The sequence below is a fragment of the Larus michahellis genome, chromosome 16 (assembly GCF_964199755.1).
Source record: "Larus michahellis chromosome 16, bLarMic1.1, whole genome shotgun sequence".
NCBI lineage: Eukaryota > Metazoa > Chordata > Aves > Charadriiformes > Laridae > Larus > Larus michahellis.
The window spans coordinates 8376859-8397310 of NC_133911.1; the positions used below are offsets into that span (position 1 = coordinate 8376859).

At 47.0% G+C, this 20452-nt stretch overlaps 2 protein-coding genes across 4 annotated transcripts in view; one reads left to right on the plus strand and one right to left on the minus strand.

Moving 5' to 3' along the window:
- Nucleotides 1-220: 220 nt before the first annotated feature.
- Nucleotides 221-11190, plus strand: TNFRSF14 (TNF receptor superfamily member 14). 2 transcript variants are annotated; one of them, XM_074609546.1, is made up of 10 exons: nt 221-1776; nt 1976-2081; nt 2480-2605; nt 3192-3347; nt 3769-3859; nt 4372-4526; nt 4834-4850; nt 5441-8079; nt 9340-9444; nt 10032-11190. In XM_074609546.1, the coding sequence occupies exons 1-8, from the start codon at nt 1768-1770 to the stop codon at nt 5546-5548; spliced, it is 768 nt and encodes a 255-aa protein (XP_074465647.1). In that variant the 5' UTR covers nt 221-1767; the 3' UTR covers nt 5549-8079; nt 9340-9444; nt 10032-11190. The 2 variants fall into 2 exon arrangements, with proteins under 2 accessions (XP_074465647.1, XP_074465646.1); XM_074609545.1 differs by having other exon boundaries at nt 5441-9444.
- Nucleotides 11191-12284: 1094 nt separating this feature from the next.
- MMEL1 (membrane metalloendopeptidase like 1) overlaps nt 12285-20452 on the minus strand; it is a 31924-nt gene continuing 23756 nt past the window's right edge. For both annotated transcript variants that reach the window (XM_074609541.1, XM_074609543.1), the window contains 4 exons: nt 19921-19986; nt 17564-17659; nt 16559-16635; nt 12285-16137 (listed from right to left, as the gene is read on the minus strand). In XM_074609541.1, coding sequence (XP_074465642.1) covers nt 16038-16137; nt 16559-16635; nt 17564-17659; nt 19921-19986 — 339 coding nt within the window. In that variant the 3' untranslated portion in view covers nt 12285-16037. The remainder of the gene's footprint in view (nt 16138-16558; nt 16636-17563; nt 17660-19920; nt 19987-20452) is intronic.

Genomic DNA, 20452 nt, shown 5'->3' on the forward strand with positions numbered 1-20452 from the left:
ACATGCGGTCACTTTACAGTGGAGAAAAGTAACTAACTCTGTCCCTCAGCCACCAAATCTAGAAACCCCCACACTCTGTCATTATGAAAAAAGGAAGCTTGACATTCATGTTTCACAATTGTACTTCCCTGCTTTTCATGTTTAAAGGAGCTTTTGCTTTCTTTCAGCCCAAATAGCTATAAAAGTTAGCACAGTCACCTGAAAATCAGAGGAAAGGTTGAGCAAACTACATGCATGGTGTACCATCAACCCAAGTTAGAGACAGGGCTTGTGCTTCACGTCCCAGACTGTTGGTCACACACGGTCTGCGTGCCACGTGCGTGCCAAAGCTGGCCATTCCCGGCATCTCCAGAGCCAGCGCTGGCATCGCCTCTGTCTGACTCACTGCGTGGCCTTTGGCAAGCCATCCCACCTCGCTGTCACCGAACGCCAGCACACACACGCTGCGCAGCAAAGCCATATTGCTGCCCCACTCCAACACCTCCCGTTACTGCAGGTGCCATAAGTGCTTTGCAACTGCAGAGTGCAATAGGCTGGGGAACGGAGAATTGAAACTGATGCTATAGCTGACCCTTCCACCTGCTCACCAGAATCCATTCTAGCCTCAGCCGTGTCCCACTTCCCGCTTGCTTTGTGTGTACTGGTAGTGTGGTGGGACTGGTGGAGTGGGACCGAAAGGAGACAGTCCTTGTCTTCCCGCAGCGCTGCTGTTTGGCGCCAGTTAAATGGACTGGGGATTCTGGGTGTGCTTGCCCTGAAAAGCTGAGGTGTCAGCAGAGTTATGAAACGCTAATAACGAAGTTTGACGCCTCTTAAGCTAGCTGCCTTTGCTATGCAGGCAGGTAACGGACTTTTTAACAGATATGGAGTGAAAATACGATCCCTGACGTGTTCTGGTTGAGCTGTTTTCAGTTGGTGGGCATCTGGGCGGAGGGGCAGATGTGCAGCTCCCTCCTCTCGCAAGCGCTCGCCTGCTCCGTGAGATTAGCTGCGGTTCTGAACCCGGCAAAGCCTTGACAAAAAGCTCATCTCTTCGCACTGTGTCCTGCTGCAAGAGATGCTGCCTACTCGTTTTAGAAATTAGTAAAGTATTACCACTTTTTTTTTTCCCACTCCTTCAAAGAGAGGGGGAAATAGGTATTTACATAAACGGCTTCCCTGCAGTATTCGAGGAACAGCGACCCATTTCAGCAACATCTTTAATATTCGTGACAGCAGCTGTTTTTTAAATACTGCCTCTGCTTTTGGTAATTCCAGCGTCTGTCGGGAGGCTGAAGCTGACTAAAATCCAGACCCCTAACTGCGTCAGCGGCCCAGCTCGCCAGCGCCGAAAAATAAACAAGAAGTGCTGAAAGAGCTTGAACCAACTGTAATGGCAGATGTTGACACTTTGCTTTTAGGCCGCATAATTTACCAGTTGGGCAGCTGCAGCAGCTTTTTTCAGTTTTGGACCGTTTTTTGGTTACTCGTGTGCATTTCTGAACGTGTTTTCGGGAAGGGCGGTACAAACGTGGCCTCTCGCCCGGGTTTTGGGATGTTCGCTGACCGTGGGGCCCGGCTCTTCCTGCTCAGGCCCCGGCCCCGGCCGCGCCAGCCCCCGCTCCGTTCCGGGGCCCCTCTTGACCCTTCTTCACGGCGGCCGCACACGGGGTTAAACGGCTCGTCCGGCCCGGCTCGTCCGGCCCAGCTCCTCCTTCCTGCTTCCCGTCGCCCCGTTCTTTCGCTTTCACCTTCGCCGCGGGGGCCCCGGCCCCGGCCCGGCCGGCCATGAACCTGGTGAGTGCGGGCCCGGGGGCAGGCCGGGCCTCCCCCGCGGCGGGAGGGGACGGGGAGCGGCCTCAACCCCGGTCCCCGCGGGGGCGGGCTGGCTCCTCGCACGGGAGACCCCCCCCTGTGCGAGACGGCGGCCCCGCGGAGAGGCGAGCCTGTGGCGAGCAGGCTGTGAGGTGGAATTCCCTTCTTGTCTCGCCTAAAGATTTTTGCCATGGTGCTGGTCGCGCAGCTGGACGGTGTGGAGGGTGTGAAGTGTGGGCGGGGAGAGTACCCCGTAGGTGCCGAGTGCTGCCCCATGTGTGGTGCCGGTAGGTAACCCTGGGCTGCTCGCCCTCCCTCGGCGCGGCAGCGGGCGACGGCCGCCGCTGTGCCCCGGCAGGGCCTCGGCGGCTGTCGGCGTCAGGCCAAGGTGACCTCCTCCGGGCCGAACTTACACCCCGCTGACAGCCGCGCACGGCCCCGGCCCTTCCCTCGGAGCCTCCAGAGCGGATCGCCAGTCTCTCTGCTGTGGTAGCTGGTAACATCACAGTTGCCGAGGACTTGCGCTTTGCATCTGGTTTCTGTTGTAGGCTTGTCTCTGCCGCTGCTGTTGGGATGTTTCTGAGGTCCTTGTAGTTTATTTATAGCAGTTACAGGTGGTTTGATGCCAGTGTCAGCCCCTGGCCAGGTAAGCTTTCTTTTGAGGGGGGTTGTTTCTGGTTTTTAGGACTTCGGGTTTACAAGCATTGCACTGCCAGTTCCAGCACGACATGCATACCGTGTGTTGCGGATACATACACAGATCATCCCAATGGTTTAGAACGCTGCATGGATTGTAAACTGTGTGATAAAGGTAAGGAGGATGCTAAAGAAACAGTTTAAATGGATTTTTCGTACCTTTCGTGTGTGCCTTCTCCCCATTTTTCTTGCTCCGTTTGCTTGATGAATTGGTTAGCATACAAAGAGCAGAGAGGCTCCTGTCACGGTGCAGCCCTCAGAATGCTGTCTGCTGGGTGATGGAGGGGAAAAACTGTCACAGATCCTCAGCTGGCACCACTGGGGGTTTGATCTGCAGCCTCTCCTTTAACGTTCACAGGCTGCTTTAGATCGCAGCCTGGTGTCTGAAGAGCTGCCTGGGAGAGCTCCACCAGGAGCGGCACAGCTCCGCCAGGGCAGCTCCTTTCAAAACGTCTGCGTTGGGAATATTTTGCTTTTGCCGTGTGAGTCACTTAGGACAGACTTAAATATGACCCAGGACGCTGTGTCTGTGAGGAACTGGGCTCTTGTCACGCGTCAAAAAAGGAGTCATCTTCACTAATCTGTTAGTTCTGGTGCTCTTCGCCAGTGCATCGAGGCAAGGCTAAATGTTCAGTTTTGCGTTTGTATGTGTTGATTGTACTCCTGTAAATACTGTGGCTGTGTGTGCAAATTTCTCTTAGGAGCCAACCTAGTGCCAGAAGTAGCATGTACCTATACGAAGAATACTGTGTGTGGCTGTCCACCTGGGTACTTCTGCAGTTATTTTGGGACTGAAGACTGCGAACTTTGTCAGCACTACACTGTCTGCTTTCCTGACAGTATGGTAAAAGTAAAGGGTAAGCCAACATAGCATCAATAACGCCAAAGCTTTCTTATGGGGAATGCCTTCAGAGTTTGATTTTGAGGAGGCTGGCTGTCAGGTCGTCCAGCAAAGATGAGTGAAGGATCAGAGTGAATGGGTAGGGCCAGCAGCACATACGAGGTGTGGTGTATACTGGTCCAGCGCACTGACTGCCTGTCAGAGCAGCAGCGCACAGCTGAAGGCTTGCAGGGTCCGAATACGTCCTAGGTGCTGAGGTAACTGATGTGGCCAAGAATGCTTTTTTTTCCTGTCTGCAAAGACAGAAGTGTTTGAAGTTTTGTCTGTTGGTGGAGGGTCTCTGCAGTGATCACTTGGTCATTTACAAAGACCATGCTGAACTGAAGCTCTCCTTAGCCACAGGTGCAGGTGGAAATCGTTTGTCTTCTCCCTTATAGGTACAAAAACCACTGACAATGTGTGTGAAGCCTGTCCTCCTGGAACCTTCTCAACAGCCAACATGCCTTACAATTGTACATCACAGTCCACGTAAGCAGCTCTTGCTCTTTATGGGCACGGGATCAGTCTCTTTAACCTTTGGGTCTGCATTTTACTGCCTTTGAAGTAAGGCACTGAGTGTGGAATCCTGTTCCTGTGTCCCACCGTTCTTGGGAACAGCTTAACTTCTCTCTTTATAAACTCATTAACGTGACAGATTTAGCCTTCAGCCTCTTGTCCTAGCTTGTCACTGCATGGGAGACTCAGACAGCTCTAACGGAGCTGGATGTGGACCCATGAAGAGCAGTGCACTCCTCTGGGTACCTGGGTTTCAGCCGACGCATCCCTTAGCTATAGTAGAACAGGTGAGAGTTTGCTTCTGAGGAGAATCAGTTTGCATTTACAAGCATTAAAGAGTTAAAAAAGCCAGCTCCTTCTTGGATTACCCACCAAGTCAGAAAGCCCTTGGATGTGGAGGTGTGATCTTAAAAACAGTACAGCAGTTGCACTGCAAGGTCTGCTGACAGGTTCTAAGAACACGGTTCTTTCTTTTCTCACATCAGACGTCAGGAGGACGGCCTGGTACAAGGAGAGGGCAGGAATACCCCCTCTGCTGCAGTATTCATTGTTCCTGTTCTTGTAGTAGTAGCCCTGCTAGTTGCTACAGCCAGCCATGCATACATCTGGCAAAGGAGGAGAAGGAAAAGCCGTGTGCCACGTAAGTACGAATAGCACGTGTATAAAGGGGTAGTTTTGTGATAGTATTTTGAAGAGTGGTCTTCGTTTCGCTAGGTGTGGAGCTGAAACCTTAAAAGGCAGTTAGAGGTGATCTGCAGGGAAACGCCTATGTTTCGGTGTGCCGCAGTTAATCTGTTGTAACGAAGCCTTAGGGGGTGTGCCTGTGCGGGCTCTCTGCCCACCCACTCCTACGTATGTGTAAAGACAAGACAACATGATTAGAAAAATGCATTAGTATAAAGTTCACCTTACTGCATTTTGACGGGACTGTTTCCTTTTCTTTGCAGCGGTGCAGGAATCGGGGGTGAGTATCTGCTTTTTTGCCCCCCTGCCCCAATATGTTGAAATCTGAAGTAGGTTTTTTGTTTAGTGTTTGTGTGTGCTATGTGTTTGATGGGCTCAGTGTGTACTGGAGCAGCTTGTGGGTACTGGGAGCATCTGTGAGTTCTAGAATCCCCCAGACTATGCAGTATAAACTCATTTTATGTGATTCTTGTTAGGAGGCTTTGGATCTAGTCCCAAGGCCATTGTTGTCTCCTGACACTGTGTAAGACTGAATATTTAAGGGGATTTAGGAGACGGACTCTTACTAAAAAATACGGGTCTGTCTTATGTGACTGTGTTTATTTCTCTCTCCATCCTACAGTATTAGGTACCCCCTAGGAGTTCCTGTTAGTGATTTGCAAGGTCTGGGATCTGTGCAGACAGTGATGTGTTTCATAGGAAGAACGCTGAATGGACTGTGTAATTTGCACTGCTGATTTCAGAGGGGACCTGCCTTCCTTGCTCTTAAGGAAGAAGCAAAAGTCTAGCTGTTAGTAGTGAAAATAGCAGGCACTTGCTAATGAAAGCTGACTCTTCATACTCTGTGTTTTCCTTTGACATGTTTTAAAGGGTGGACAGCAGGGTCAGGCTTTGATACTAACCACGGACAGTCGGGACCAAACAACTGTTCCTGTGCAGGAAACCGGTGATGATCCAGAGGAAACCCGGTCTGAATAGCCATTTTTGTTTGAACTATTGTGGACAATGGAGATTGTTTAAAAAAAAAAAAAGACAAAAAGGAAAAGACACCTTGAAAATGAAAAGGAGGATCTGCAAAGGAGCTAAGGAAAGAGCCAAGTGGCATCTTCTGAAGCACGGAAGTTGGAAATAGCTGATTGATCAAGGCGTTGGTCGGTATCGTCAGGGGTTGCAAAGCTCGTTCCTTTTCCATTGCCGCTTTATGGAGCAGTGGCTCGTGTGGTATGCCAGGAGCTTCTTTCTTACTTACCAGCTGGGACAGTTACCACCTGGTGTGCATGCAACTATTCCAACATATGTTTGTTAGTGGAAAAAAATAGCTTTTTTTCATTTTAAAAGAACTAATACATAACACATTTTCTAAAGGCATTTTGTACAAATTTTTCCTTTTTAGAAGTAAAGATCAGCAAGTTCCAACCCCCTGCCCTGGGCAGGGACACCTCCCACCAGCCCAGGTTGCTCCAAGCCCCGTCCAACCTGGCCTTGAACCCCTCCAGGGATGGGGCAGCCACAGCTGCTCTGGGCAACCTGGGCCAGGGGCTCACCACCCTCACAGCAAACAATTTCTTCCCCAGATCTCATCTCAATCTCCCCTCTTTCAGTGTAAAACCGCTCCCCCTCGTCCCATGGCTCCCCTCCCTGCTCCAGAGTCCCTCCCCAGCTTTCCTGGAGCCCCTTTAGGGACTGGAAGGGGCTCCGAGGTCTCCCCGCAGCCTTCTCTTCTCCAGGCTGAACCCCCCCAGCTCTCTCAGCCTTTCATGAATGACTTACACACTATTATGGTCTTTTGCTTGTCACCTCTGGTCTAACCTGTACTCATGTGTTACAACACAAAAAAGTTAAGGTGACTGTGATGTCAAGAAATAAAATTCTTACTAATGAAAACACATTCTCTCTGTAAAAGAACTTTGCTGTTACCTGAAGTGAAATTGCCAAGTTGCTTGGCTGTTGGCATTATCTTGAGGAAAAGCATTGTTCTTAAAGAGCATCCCGGTGGACCTAGATTTTTGAGGAAGGATTTGGTGAGGATAGTAATGCTTTATTTATCGGCTAAGCCTGAGGTGAAGAATTGTTTATAAAATGAGATGTGGAAGAAGACGGGGAGAGGCACGGAGAAACCGCGCGATGGGTGCAGGGGGAGGGCTGGGAGGAGGTGCGGGGGGGATGGACTGAGCAGATGCTGAGATTCCCTCTGGTCGTGTTGCATAGGGCGCAGAGGGAACCGTTACTGGAACTGGAGAGGGGCTGACACGGGAGGTGTCTGTGCATTTCCATTCTGAATGACCCTAAGGAAGAGCAGAGGAGTGGGAGGGAGACGGGAGAGCAGCTTACAGGAGCGGACACCGGTTGCCTGTGTTTTTCCTTCGTTCACGCGGTCCCTCTGAATCCATGTTCACCCAGGCCATGGATCTGGAGACTGCTGCGCTTTGACCAGCAAACTCGCACGCCTCTTCCCCACAGGACTATGAGGAACGGAGGAAAATGGGAAAGGGTTGTCTTTTTGCTTAGGGAAAATATGACAGACAACCTCTTCATTTTTTTTTTTTTTTTTAAAGTATGTCATTCTGCTCAGCAGAATTAGTTTTGTATTTTTTTTGCAGAGTAAGGTGACATTTCAGAAACTCAACTTTATGTTTTGTAAGAATGGCTACAGGTAGCTGTATAAAAGTACATCTCTGTTGTAAAATCAAGGTGCAAGCAACACAAAGGTTTCGGAGAATGCTTTAAAATTCCTTTTTAAATTTCTGCTGTGTACGTGCAGATCTGTCCGTGGAGTTTAACCTTCTGTTAAACTTATAAGAACAGAAATGTTGTGACTTTCAGTGGTTTTTTAAAGGTCCTAATAAAAGGCATGTTTATGAAAACCTTTACATTGCAATAATTGGAGAAGGACAAACTCTACAATTTCTTTTGCTGCTAGCTATTTTTATATAAAAAAGGGTGCCCGTGCTATTTACAATCCCAAAGTTAAAGTTCCAAAAGTCTCTGAAACTAAAAGAGATAGAGCCTTTGTTGGTTCCTGTGTCTGCTGAGAGGCACAAAAAAAGAGGGAGCCCGGACTTTATTGTGTTTTTAGAATCCGCTTTACTTTTGATGGTCAAACGTGTGACAAGTCAGTGAGGCGTTTGTAACATTCGGACAGATCAGTGGCACCCAGCAAATGCATTACTGGTTTTCTTGGTTTTGCCAGTTTTGTGGCTGGTCTGATATGACTTATACGTGTGGGGTAAACACAATTTATTTTTTTTTCTGACCTTTTTCCTCTAGATTAGTAGCTCGTTAATGTTTCACAGGGTTTGATGTTTTCCAGCATGCGGCTGACTAGAATTTGCTGATTGTTAACCGCTGCCTCTTCCTCCGCTATAATTGTGTACGAAGGGTTACTGCCAGCGTTTAGTAAAAAGCTTTCTTGAGTGGTTTCAAGATAAAACCAAACCCCCAAACGGAGAGAGTTCAGAGAACAGCGACGAGGAAACTTCAGCCTTCTCTGTGCTACCTGCAGCCGTGGGGTAAGTTCTGGCTTTTTCTGATCTTCTCAGGAGTTAATCTGACTGTTGAAGGGCTCCTCTGGCAGGGGGAGCTCCTGCTTTTGCACCTGCACCACCGACACTTTCAGTGTGGCTTTGAAGAGACTTCAGGCTTTGCAACTCCCAGCACTTCCTTAGGCTCACAGGTAGCAGGTCTCACTCAGTACCTCGCTGCCTGGCATGTACATTTTTTTTTTTCTTCCAAAAGTGTGAATTGTGCAATTCATTACCTGGCAGTAACATTCCTGAGAGGGGGGCTGGCTTTTCGGCAGGCGCGGAGATTGTTCTCAATACGGGGGTGTGTGCAAGTTTTGAAGATTTCACTGCTCTTCGTTTCTGCATGATCCAGATCTGTTAATTCTCACCTTGGGTTAATTAGAGTTTGTAAAGCGTGTTATAGACCTCAGCGGACAGGCGCTAGGCACGTGCGGACCTTGTACAGGTGCTGCAGGTGTGCCGAGGGGCTGTGCTGGACCGTGGGCTCTCTGCTTGTCTTACAGTCTGTGGTTTCTAAAGTATTATATTGGCATACGCTGGATCTTAAGTGTTATTTTTTACTGAGATGAACTTTTAATTAAACAGCTGTGAAAGCAGATGAAGATCTTAAGAAGGGAGAGGAGTTAAATATTACTGTTGTTCGGTGGTGTTGTTTGGGGGTAGGATTTCTTGTAGTGTTTAGGCAGCAATTGCTCCAAAGGTGTTTCGTAAAGCAATACCTGTCCTCCAGCCCCATAATTGCTAGATGATGGGAAGCTGGAGATGCGTATCTAAACCAGCGCGGGACCCTTGCTGTTTCATCACTGCTGAGGCTGGAGAGGCAAGACGTGTAGGAAGAGGTAACGTGGGATTAGAATTCTGGGGCCAACTCCACAGAGAACATTTCAGCTTCTATTTCCTGTTGACTTGAGAAACCCAGTTTGTCCTGGTAGAGCCTGGAAAGACTCCGGAAAAGAAACTGGTAGGCAGTGGGGCCTGGGCAGGAACTCTTGGTTGCTAGGACTCCAGTTGCAGTTGGAAGAAGACGCTGTAGGTAAGCTGGGAGCTCTGCGCCGGCAGGTAAAGAGACGGGATGCAGTGTCAGACCAGCATCGGCGATCTACCCACGCGGGAAAAAAAAAAAAAAAAGGCATTTTTTGGGTGCCTGCCATAGCAGCGGTGTGTTTAACGTCTACAGCAAGCATGTGTTTGATGGAGTCTGAAAAAACTTGCTCATGTTTAAATGTGTCTTTTGGTCTGTTTTAGAAGTTGGAGACGGATTTGTCGGCAGGTGGCAGCATGGGAGAAGGAAAGGCTGCGGTTCCTCTTCCTCTGGAAAACACGAAATCTGAATCTTCCTTGTTTTCCGAAGTACGTAATAAAGCTTCTCTGATGCTTAATTGCCTGTGAGTCTAAAATGGAGCAGCAAAACACCTCTGGGTACAGTATTTTCCACTAGGCTAAGGTCTTTTCTGTGCGAGCTTCTAATTTTTGTCCAGTTCCATGTTGTTTGTCCAGTTCCATGTTATTTGTCCACTACCGTGGTCCTTGCTGAAGGGGCTCGTTGTGGTTGGGGTGAGGGCTGTTAGAGGGGGCTGGAGGGGTGTTAGAGGGGGCTGTTCCCCAGAGCCTCTGGCTGAGCCACATAAACATGTTATACATCATTTAGCCTGGGAGCGGCTGGAAATGGAAGAGCAGCGCGGTGTGTGTGAGTCAGTGCTGCTGCCCGCCAGCCTGCGGGGGTCTGGGCAGCGCCGGACGTGCGTGGGGAGCACCATGTCTGAAAGCTCTGCAGGCTGTGAGTGCGCGTCCCACTGCTGCTCGGAGTGCATAAACCCTGTTCCAGTACTGAAAGTTCTGGATTATTGAGAATTCCTTTACAAAATATTACAGACCTTGTTTTGGGGACAAACTGTTTTGTTCTTACCTAACACCAAATACATTATTTTCTTGTGCAGGTGGAGGAAAAGATGATCTTGTACAGGGCTCTGCTCCTTTGAAAAGAACTAAAAAGTCATCGCAACTCTACAGCTGCTGAGGAAGGTGTGAAGCTTCGGGTAGGAGCAGGTATTGCTTGTAGCTGAAATCGCTGTCCTGATTTGAAGTGGGGAAACCAGTTGCAGCTTAAACTTCACCTGATTGTGGGATAAATGATAATCAGTGTCTTGGGAGCACAGCACATTGTCCCTGTACCACCAAAACGGGCTCCCAAGGATAGAATGCTGGTAAAGCTGTGTTCTGTCACTGCCGTTGCTGTTCACAACCCGAGTACGTAGCTGCTGCCACCAGGAACATGCAACATAATGGTCAGATGCCAGAGAGCCCAGCAGCACGGCTGGCCGGTGGGATGAGTGGTTGTGCCACGCGATACTAACGGGCTGTGCTGGAAAACGTTACCTGGCAGACGGAAGGTTTTTGAAGTTCAGCCTGGTCAGGACCTGGATCCTCCTGGAAAGGCGTTACCATCCCTGCTCTGAACTTTGAATTGGCACTTGCATTAAACTGGGATGGAAGGGAAGCCTACGGATGGCACAGGTGTCAGATGGAAACTGAATGCCACGTGGTGAACTCGGTGCACAGGAACAGACCCTGCTTAACGAGCCACAGCCTTCATTTCAAAGTCCTCTGCATTTCTCCCTGTAGATGTTCACGTACTGATAGGTGACGGTCCGAGAAACTCCGCTGCTGCCCCTGTCCTCAGCTTGAATTGTTTCTCACTGATGGTAGCAGCACATCTCCTCTTCTGCGGCCCTTGTGCGTATGATTATGGAAAAGTAACGTGGTGGTCAATAGGGAGTGCCAGTTCCTAGTTGTTTCGAGCCCAGCTCTTACTCTGTTGTTGTTTGCTGGAGGCTGGTGGCAGGAGTGCGATGGAGGGGGCTGTCCCCGGAGCAGGGAGGTGGATGCAGCAGGGGTGAAACAGAAGGACACGGGTGGGACTGTAACGGGAGGTTGCAGCTTATGCACTCGGGCTGTGCTGGCACAGGCGCAGAGCGACAGATGGAAAGAGTCTTCCGCAGGTGGGAGGCGTAATAAACTTACATGAAAAAATAAAGTAACTTCCATGTGCTGTTATAAGAACTTGGAATAAAACCTCCCAGGCACGTTTTAATTATCCCTTTAGCAGTTGCATATGCCAGAACTTCTAATGGCACATCTCTGGAGCTTAATGATTCAGCGGAGTAATTAAATTGTCAGCCATGTGAACCTCCTCCACCTGACCTCTGCACGCCTGCGTGCGGTTTCCCCTGCTTGGCATATATATTCCGTTGTCACTTGCCCGAGTTCCCTCACGGCAGCAGTGGCTGCCAGGCAATCCAGTATCAGGCAGTTTCGTAGTCCCTCGCAAAGTATAAAATAATGCAATTCTCAAGGCTGGAACCGTGCCATGAATACGGTAACAAAGAACAATAACTTGTATTTTTAGAGAAGGATTATATGCAAATCTGACCTTGGACTATTTCTGAGCTCTGCAGAGTACATGCTGAGTTAATATTACTGCAATATTTGTAGTATATTTCTAGCTGTTCTAGCCCAACTAAAACAGTTACTAGCACTGCGTTACCGGTCACAACTTTGGTTGACTCTTCTTCCGTAATCTCACGCGTTTGTTCTTGTGCTTAACTCTGACCTGTCTCGCGAGCAAGGGACCTTTCCAGCATGTTGGGAACGTACCGAGCTGTAGACCCTGCTCCCCAGCCGTAATTACTTCTGTATTTCTTGCAGTGCAACGAAGAGGCCTACATCTGATAACAAAACCCAGGAGCGTGAAGTAGTTAAGCAGAAATGGAGGCGCAAGGACAGTCTTTGTTCTGTTACTCCCTGTTTGCAGCGAACTTGCCTTTTGGCATTAACGGCCTCGTGCGATAGCTGCGCCACTGCAAATATGAGTGTGTTATATGGAAGAGATGCTGTGCCAGATTCTGTCCTTGAATTTGTGACAATGTTCATATTGGCAATCAATAGTTTGTATTTATTTCTATTTTTTCCCTTTAGATATTGTCTCTTGTATTTTACATTAAAAAGTTACTCCTCAAATTCTCTTATTTTTTCTAATATTGTGCTGCTAAAAGATGTAGCCTCCCCAATTTTTCTGTCCCTAAACAATTCCAGTTGTAGTTTATCCTGAGGTACCGTTAGTGGCGACTTAACAGACAAGTTGAACTACTGAACAGTGTAGTAGTTTAAATGTCGTTCTCTTCTTAATAGCCCTGGAACGAAAACACTTTCAGATGGCAGGCAAACTGCCTGACCTTGCGTGAAATCTGCGATGGTCAGGCTGAGCCGGACCTGACTGCTGGGATGAGTCCGAGCGGAAGGTGTCAAAAGGAATCGTACGTTCAGGGCAGAGCAGGACTCCCCCGAGGAGGCCGGGGAGAACTCCCTTTTCTCAGACCAATCTGCGCAAACAGGTGTCTGTTGCTGTGATCTCTCGGGGACAAATATTAAAGGCACCTCAGGCCAGGACGCTTTTCTTGGAGAGTCCGTTGCACTGTAAACGCCCGGCTGTTAAAGGCACGAGAGGACAGAGGCCGAGAAAGGCACTTTGGCCAACTTCGCTTACGGGAAGTGCCACGATAAGACACGCGCTGGGCAAGGGGAGAAGTTTTTATCACCTGGGTGAGCTTTGCTGCGTGCGTGCAATCTGGCGTGGAAAATCTGAGTAAGTGAAGATGGACAAAATGCAGGTAAGGACGGTTTATTTTGCCTGCCACCACACACAAATAATTAAATAACAAAAACCGATTTATCAGAGCACTTGACTGTCTTGTAACCAATAATTTAATATTAAAAATAATTAAAATCCTTCCAATAGGAAACAGTAGTCAAACGATCTTTCCACAAACATCAGTTCTAGATGAGATGAGAAAGGTGAACCGCACTTAATGGCAGGAACAGAGCTTGGACAGCATCTCATACTAAGGAGGGCTGCGGATCGTGTCAGTTTTCATACAGATTAAGAGCAATTTATTAAAAAAAAAATCCCTAGCCCGTTACACGTATAATTCAATCCAGGAGCAAGTACAAACCTAGTTTGTGCGACAGTCAGTTTTTAACAAGGCGCATGGGACGTGAGCGTTTGGTTAATTCAAGAGTAAAACTCTCTTAAAGTGAACAAAAACCAGAATGGAACATAATTAGGCTCGTCTTCAACATCCAGTTGCAAACACCTTAAAGCACTGTTGTTCTGCGGAACTTGGTCTCTGTCATTCTCACCATCGCTGGTGGATTGGCCTCTCCCCTCTCTCGTGATGGTGGGGCAGAAAGTCATAAAATTGGCATGAAGCCTGTTAGCACATCAGGATCTCGCCTCTCACCAAGCCGCTCCCACATCCCTAATTTAACTACGTGGTTCTGGTCCTGGATGGAGTCGAGAGCTCGTGGTTAGTCATAGTTTGAGTTGAACCTTGATTAACGTCTAAAGCACGGACTGTCGGTTTGTGTTTTACAGAGCCTGTGTTGCCTCCTAACTAGCTTTAACTCGTATCCTCTTGGCTGACCTGTAAGTCGCGTGGATGATTGACTGTGATATTCTGTGAAGTTGCTGCTGTTGTGTTTTAGTAGCGTCATTAAGTCTGACTTCAAAGGGTTTTGGTCTTCGGTATCAGCGAGAACTGGAACTTACCAGAACGGACAAGTATTAAATACAGAATTAGGTGTAGAAAATTCACTACTGTGAATTTGTGGGGGTTTGTATTCTAAACTCTTCCAGCTCTGAGGTAAAGTGCCAGGAACACACAGGGCCTTGTCTGACGATCTCACAGGAAATAAACATCCCAGTACGTGTCTCAGTAGAACCTGAAGTTTTAATGCCTGAAGCCCTTCAAACTGTATGGAGGCGTGAGCAGGACACGTACGCGCCAGGTTCTGTACCTCCGGGTTTCCCTTAAGACAGTTTAAGTCACTTAAAGGGGAGTTTAATCCTGGTATATCGTACTTTTTTAAAGGGCTCTCAGAGCTTGTTAGTGCGCTCTTCTACTCATCTTTGTTGCTGCTGTTTTAGTGTGGGTCAGCCCTAAAGTTTTCAGGCACTTAAATATGTGAATCCAACAATTCCCACCTGAAAAACCATCCTTTCCTCCCACTTCATCTGCTTTGAATCAGAATCTTTGTTAGAATTAATGCGGTCGAGCGCAGCTCTCCTCAGGTAAGAGACACAGCTGAAATCAACCCCAAACCAACCGGGAACTGAGGCTGCGTTCCCTTTCCCAGGTCTGTGTATAGTCATCGGAGCTGCAGCATAGAAAGAATTAGATGTGGAACAGTTTGTTTATTATTATTACCTGCATTGAAAGCCAAATTCTATGCTCTGCATAATATTTGTTTGCAGTGGGCAACTCTCCCGGTGGGTGCTGAACAGTCTCTTCTTAGTCTTTTGAAGAGAGATTAAATAAACACAGCTCCAACTAAAGGCAGCTCCTGCTCACCCTCCCTTTCTGCGCTCAACTCCAGACTGCGAAGGGCGTAGAAGAGCGGTTAATCCCTGAGGTAGCGCTGATTCTCCAAGAAAGTTATCTTCCAAGATTACTTTTAAGGTAAAAATAAAATGTAATTGAACTATATATTCTCAGCTCCCATAAAAGTGGCGATTTATCGGCAGACTGATTTCACTTTTGCAGGTAAAATTCCTGCAAAAATCAGGAAGGTTTCACTCAGCGATTTACCAGCTCTTAAGGTCAAATGGCCAGAGTAATTCAGCGGCGCATCTCTTTGGCAAAGCTGCTTCTGTTACGTGATTTTCGTTTCCTTCCCTGTTGTTTCGATAATCAAAGCTTTTGCTAGCGGTGCGCTAACGAGATCTGTGAAGCACACGAACAGTGGGATGTGGCACTTCCTAAGCTCAGCGCTAGTAGTTGCTGTCTTGCTTTCCAGTGATTTCTGTGCTAGAAAGAACAGCATTTGATGAAAGAGTATTTAAAATTCACTATTAAGTGTCGTCAGTTTAAAATATCATTATATTGGAATGCTCACTAAGGAAAGCCACGCAAAGCTCTCTACAGTAAAATGCTCGCTGAATTGGCTACCGTGATTTTTTTTTTTTTTATTAAAAATTAATACTTGTTACATTTTCGAGTGTAAATACTGAAAAATAGCCTATGGCAAAATGAAAAGGCACAGGATTAAAACCAGCTTAATTGTTTCCATGGATACATGTTTGCTATTTGGCAAAAAGTATTTCATACACTTTCTACAAGAATAAGCATCATTTTAAATATATCTCTGAAGGGAGGGACCCTGCAATTTTAACCATAACAACAGAATTTGCACTCCTTGAACTGTGACTTTTCTATCTAGTAATACCTCACGTGAGGGTGACGTTACGGTTGTTCTTTGGAGCAGAGGAACTCGAGTGCAGCAGAATTAGCGGCCGACGGGCATCGTAACAGAGAGCTCACTTGGCAACATCTCAAGACAAACAGCAATCTCGTACAGCAGCGGGTGAGCGAGGGGCAAGGACACAGACAGCACGGGAGTCTGAACTACCTCTAACCTGAATTTGGGAAGAATGCACCAGAAACGGAATCAGAATACTGGCAACCGGTTCAGTGAAACAAACGGGTCTGCGGAGTCTCAGAAGGCGTAGTTGTAAGACGTACTAAAATTATTGTTCCTTTCTGAAAAATAGATATATAGGTGTTTGTTGGTTCTGTTTTCTATTTAACAATTAGTCTTTGTAACCCTGATGCAGTATCTTGATAACAGTCAGGATGTCATTTGAAACAGTCGTTTCTCTTCTGGAGCACGCTGTGGCTTTCGGCACGGCCCGTCAGTCACTGAGACACCAGTGAGCTTCCCAGTGGAACTGGGAGAGCTGGAGCGCTGTAGTTTCCTTGATTCCCACTACAGGAGCTGCACCATTAGCCTTGGCTGTGACTGAATGGGAGAACACCAGGCACATCATTGGCAAGAACTGTTTGTTGCGTTACCGGAGCGTGTGTCATCCTCACCAGCGTTCTTTTTGGTTACCACACTCTGCATTTCTCCGCAGGGTGCATGGCTGTGCCGCTTTTGCAGTGGAACACCTCTGAGAAGGCTTCAAAGTTCTGCAAAGATCCCATCACCCTAAACAGAGAGAAGGAACTTATTTACATGGATGCGATGCATGGGGATTGTTGCTCTGGAAAACAGAAAGCCGTGTCCATGAAGTGATTTAGTCTCACAACTCAATTACCGTCCCAGAATACGTAATACTTTATGCAAGAACAATATAGCTAACATGACAAAGGAAATGCTAGAACAGAGCACACAGTAAGTGGGTTCTGGTCCGTTCTCTGTAGACTGGCAGATTTCCCAGGCCAAGTAAAGGAATGTACCTTCAGCAGCGTCCTACAAGCCTCGGGAGAAATCCTCAAAGTTATTCTGGCTTTATCTTGTCCGTTAGAATGCAGCTGCTGGCAAGGAGCCACCCTCCTTCTGCGCTCCGTTGGTGCGATGGGTCGAACCAAGGAAGTTACCAATTAGTAAATCAGTTCGTAAAACCCACCTGTATTTCAGAGGGCTGTGAACATCTGTCTTTATTGACTGGCTCGCGTATTCTGGTCTGTAGGAACCACACCAAACCTAGACAAGGAGGATGAATGATTAGTGGGTCAGTATTAAAGGGAATATCAATTTAGGGACCTTCTCACTGTTTTTCAAAGTTTTTCCTAAGAGCCATCCCAATTTTTCAGAACACAGTTGGAATATGTTTTATAGAGGAGGCAGAAGAGATGTAATTATTTGCTAATTAGTTTTTGTTTTATTGAGTTCTTAGATCAAGATCTGATGCTTTGGGACAGATATATTAGCTCTTGATTTCACCCGTGTGTTTCCTCAACCAGATGAGCCTAAGTCCAAGAGTCTGAGGCACACCACTAAGCGTGCTGGCTGCTGACAGGTATTTGACCTACTCTTTGTTTCTGGGAGTGTAAACGCAAGGGAGTTCCTCACCCAGGCTGAAGGGTGAAATTCAACTCGGCAAACTCATTATTGCTGCATTGGAATGAAGTGGTATAGAGGAAAATGTGTGGAATCTGTGGCAACATCTGTGATCTGAATACGTATTCCTGTTTCAGGGCTGCTGGCTTGGTGTTTCGCAGGCATTCCGTTTTCTCCAGCACTTGTTAAGAAACGGACGAAACCCTGGCTGTATCGAAAGCAAAAGGAGATTTCTCCTAAATGTCAGTGGCACCAATGTTTACATGAAATGGCAAGCTCTTCAGAGCTGTCCCTGTCAGCTGCTGTCTGACGTGCCTCTCCGTTGGCAGGTGCCCTGTTTCTCTGTAGCCTCACTCCAGCAGGTCTCAGTAGAGCTATCAGAAAAGTTACTGAAACCTCTTTAATCACTAAACCATCTTTTTCACATCTGTCTTGAGGTCGTTTTGATAAGCGCAGTCAACAGTGAGTCCCTGGCCAAGTGCGGCTTGGGACTGATTTTCTCTCTAACCTTTAGGATAACCTGATTTAGACTTTCATGCAGCGTGCAGTGGCTGCATCCGAGTGTTCTTACCTGGGCAAAGTTGAGGAAGAAAAGCTGTTTGTGGGACAGATTCAGTCCAGGCAACTTTGGCTCCTTCCCTTCCCGCTCCAGCCATTTTAAGTAGGCCTGGAAATGATGATAGGTTCAATTCAGAGACGCAGCAGAACGGCCTCTTCAGCATGACGGGTATTTTGAATGGTCATTTGGGGTGAGAGGTTTTAGTCACAATGTAAATGAACCCCGCATGTCTTCCCTTCTGTATTTTTTTTAGTTTTTATCTTTCTAATACAAATAGTACAGGTAGTTTTATGAAAAAGCTGTTAAAAGTACTCTGTTGACTTTTCTACTAAAAAAATGAAACACAAAGATAATTTGCATTCAACTTGCTAAGTACAGTAATCTCTGAACGGAAAACTGCTATAAAAGAGGAAAAAATACCAAGCGTTATGGGAGCGGAGTTTTAGAGGAGTGGTTACTGTTGGCCAGTTGACCTTCACTGCAAGAGGCCAGGCGTGTTCCTTACGGAGCGACCTGGAGACCTATTCTGGATTTCTCCAGCAAGGTGGCAGACGCTGGTTTAGGCAAAGGGGTGCCGCTGCCCCATGGGCCGTCGGTCTGCTCTTGTGGCGCAGCGTGGCTGCCAACAGCGCGGTTCCGTGCAGCTGGCGGTGGAGAGTAAATCAGTAACGCTACGGAGACTGAGTGCCCGCGGCTGCAGTTTGAAGTAAAATCATCAGCTTCCGCTGACTTTTTCTACAGGAATTTGTATCTGGAAATAAAGTGTTAAGTCTTCTCCACAGTTCTATGGTGATGATTTTTCTCTCTTCAGGTAACTGCTCATAAAATAGCAGATAATAACCTTGCTCAATGTTAAATCCATTACCTGTTATTGTTACACATTAATTGGCCAATTTTCTTTTTTTAGGTCTATTGACATAATGGAGACAAGTTAATGTGTCCTCATGCTGCTTAATTTCAAATGTTCTATTCCCTTCTCCTCTCGGGTGCCGAGATAGTCCCAAAGCACAGGAAACGTGAGAGGCAGAGCTGAGCGTGAAAATACAGCCAGCACCACGGAACAGAGGATTCCGCGTGCAGGCGCTTTATGTCATACCACGCTACTCGTCCACATTTGTAATAGCTTTTAGAACCAAGTACATATTCACCTTAACGAAGTAATTAATTTTAATGGAATCCCTCGGAGTCAGAATTGTCAGCTTAGATTTCTGAAAATTCAGGATGTTCTTCTGTAAACACCCTTAACTGTTGCCATATTCAAAACACCGGAGATAAGAAGTTTTACCACGACGTCTGTTAGGATTATTTGTAGAAAAGAACGTTCCATGCTCACACCTGAGCTCCGCATGGAAAGAGCCTCTGTGCTGAGAAGTGCTGTGCTCCTATTTATAATGGTGGTTTGTAAATCTGAAGGATTAAAGATACTGGACTCCCCTGAGTCTGGAGGCCGACTTCCCCTGGTAGGGCAGGAGAAATAAGGTGATACGCAATAGTCTTATAATAGATAAAACCACGCTGAACAACACAGTTTTTCAACCACGGCACGGAGGTCGTGCTCTGAAATACCAGGTGCGTTCCTCTTGTTTTGAAAATAACAGTGGTTGAAGCAACCTTTTCCCTTGGAAAGAGGCAGTTCTGAGATTATCAATCCCTGCTTTTTTATTCTGCTTTCCCGCTGCATGGAAAATACATAACGGCAAGGTAGAAGGGACTTCTCTGTGTTATTTTCCTAAAGCTTATAAACACATAAAGAAAGCAACAAAAGGAGCTAGGCTTTTAGAGACGGGTATTTAGTAGATATGATCTGTATCCCTCTTGGGAAAGAGATGGTATTTCCATTTATTCTTTTCATGTCCTACCAGACGTGTCATTTCTGAGATCAAAGATGAAAAGCGTGAGAGAAATAAACTTGGAAAAAACAGTTGCTCTGCTTCATAATATCACCAAACTGTGTTGCCAAGAAATTAGTGCTCTGTTGCCATGTGACGAGCTGTTTGAAGTCTCAGCTGCCATTTTCAGATTAAGGGCTTTATAAAATGGAGGGCGTTGTACCTCCGTACCTGGCTAATCCTGTGCCCGTTTATGAATGTTGCCCTTGTTTCCCCGAGACAGACGGATGCAGCATCAAGCGCTGCAGCACATCAAAGCACAGGGAGGAGAATGAGGTGTCTTCTCCCGGGTGCAAGAATGCCAGCCATCCTACAGCGTGGTTGCATCGACGGGTGCATCAGCTTCCAGATGTAATTGAGGCTTTAAGTTTTTGAATATGGTAATAACATGTTAATTGCCAATTTTTTTTATGACAGAATAGGTAACGCCATTGCTGAATCCCAGGGGCAAAGTTATCTCACAGTCTATTTGAAAGTTACCTTATAAGCCTGTCGGACTCCTCCATTATCTGCAATATTTTCTCCTAATGTGCTTATTCCACTGACCTGTGAAAGAATAATCATTCATTTACTCTGCAGTCGGTAACATTAGCAAGCCTAAGAACCGCAGGCTGAAGCACAGTCATCCATCACAGCCCCACAGCCATGTCTGGAAGAGAAGGAAGCAGTGACTTGGTGCTGGGGCAAAGAAAGGGGAGTGAAAATAAAAAATTAATAGGAGAAAAGCCGTAGGTTAGAATAGAGAGAATATGTACGGATATAACCTGAACAGAATATGGGCTGCTGGGCAGAATATATGCTAGCAGGACTGGCAAAGTACAGAAGCAAACACCAACTTTCACCCCCCCTTGCAAAAAACATCTCACAGGGTCTGGCACACAGGGGCCCAGTTCACCATTAACACAATTACACACAGAGTGCTGGTTTTCCAGGCTGCACTAGAATCCCCCATTTACAAGAAACAACCCCCGTATCTTATCTCCAGAACAATTAGCCTGTAGCATGTGGGGTT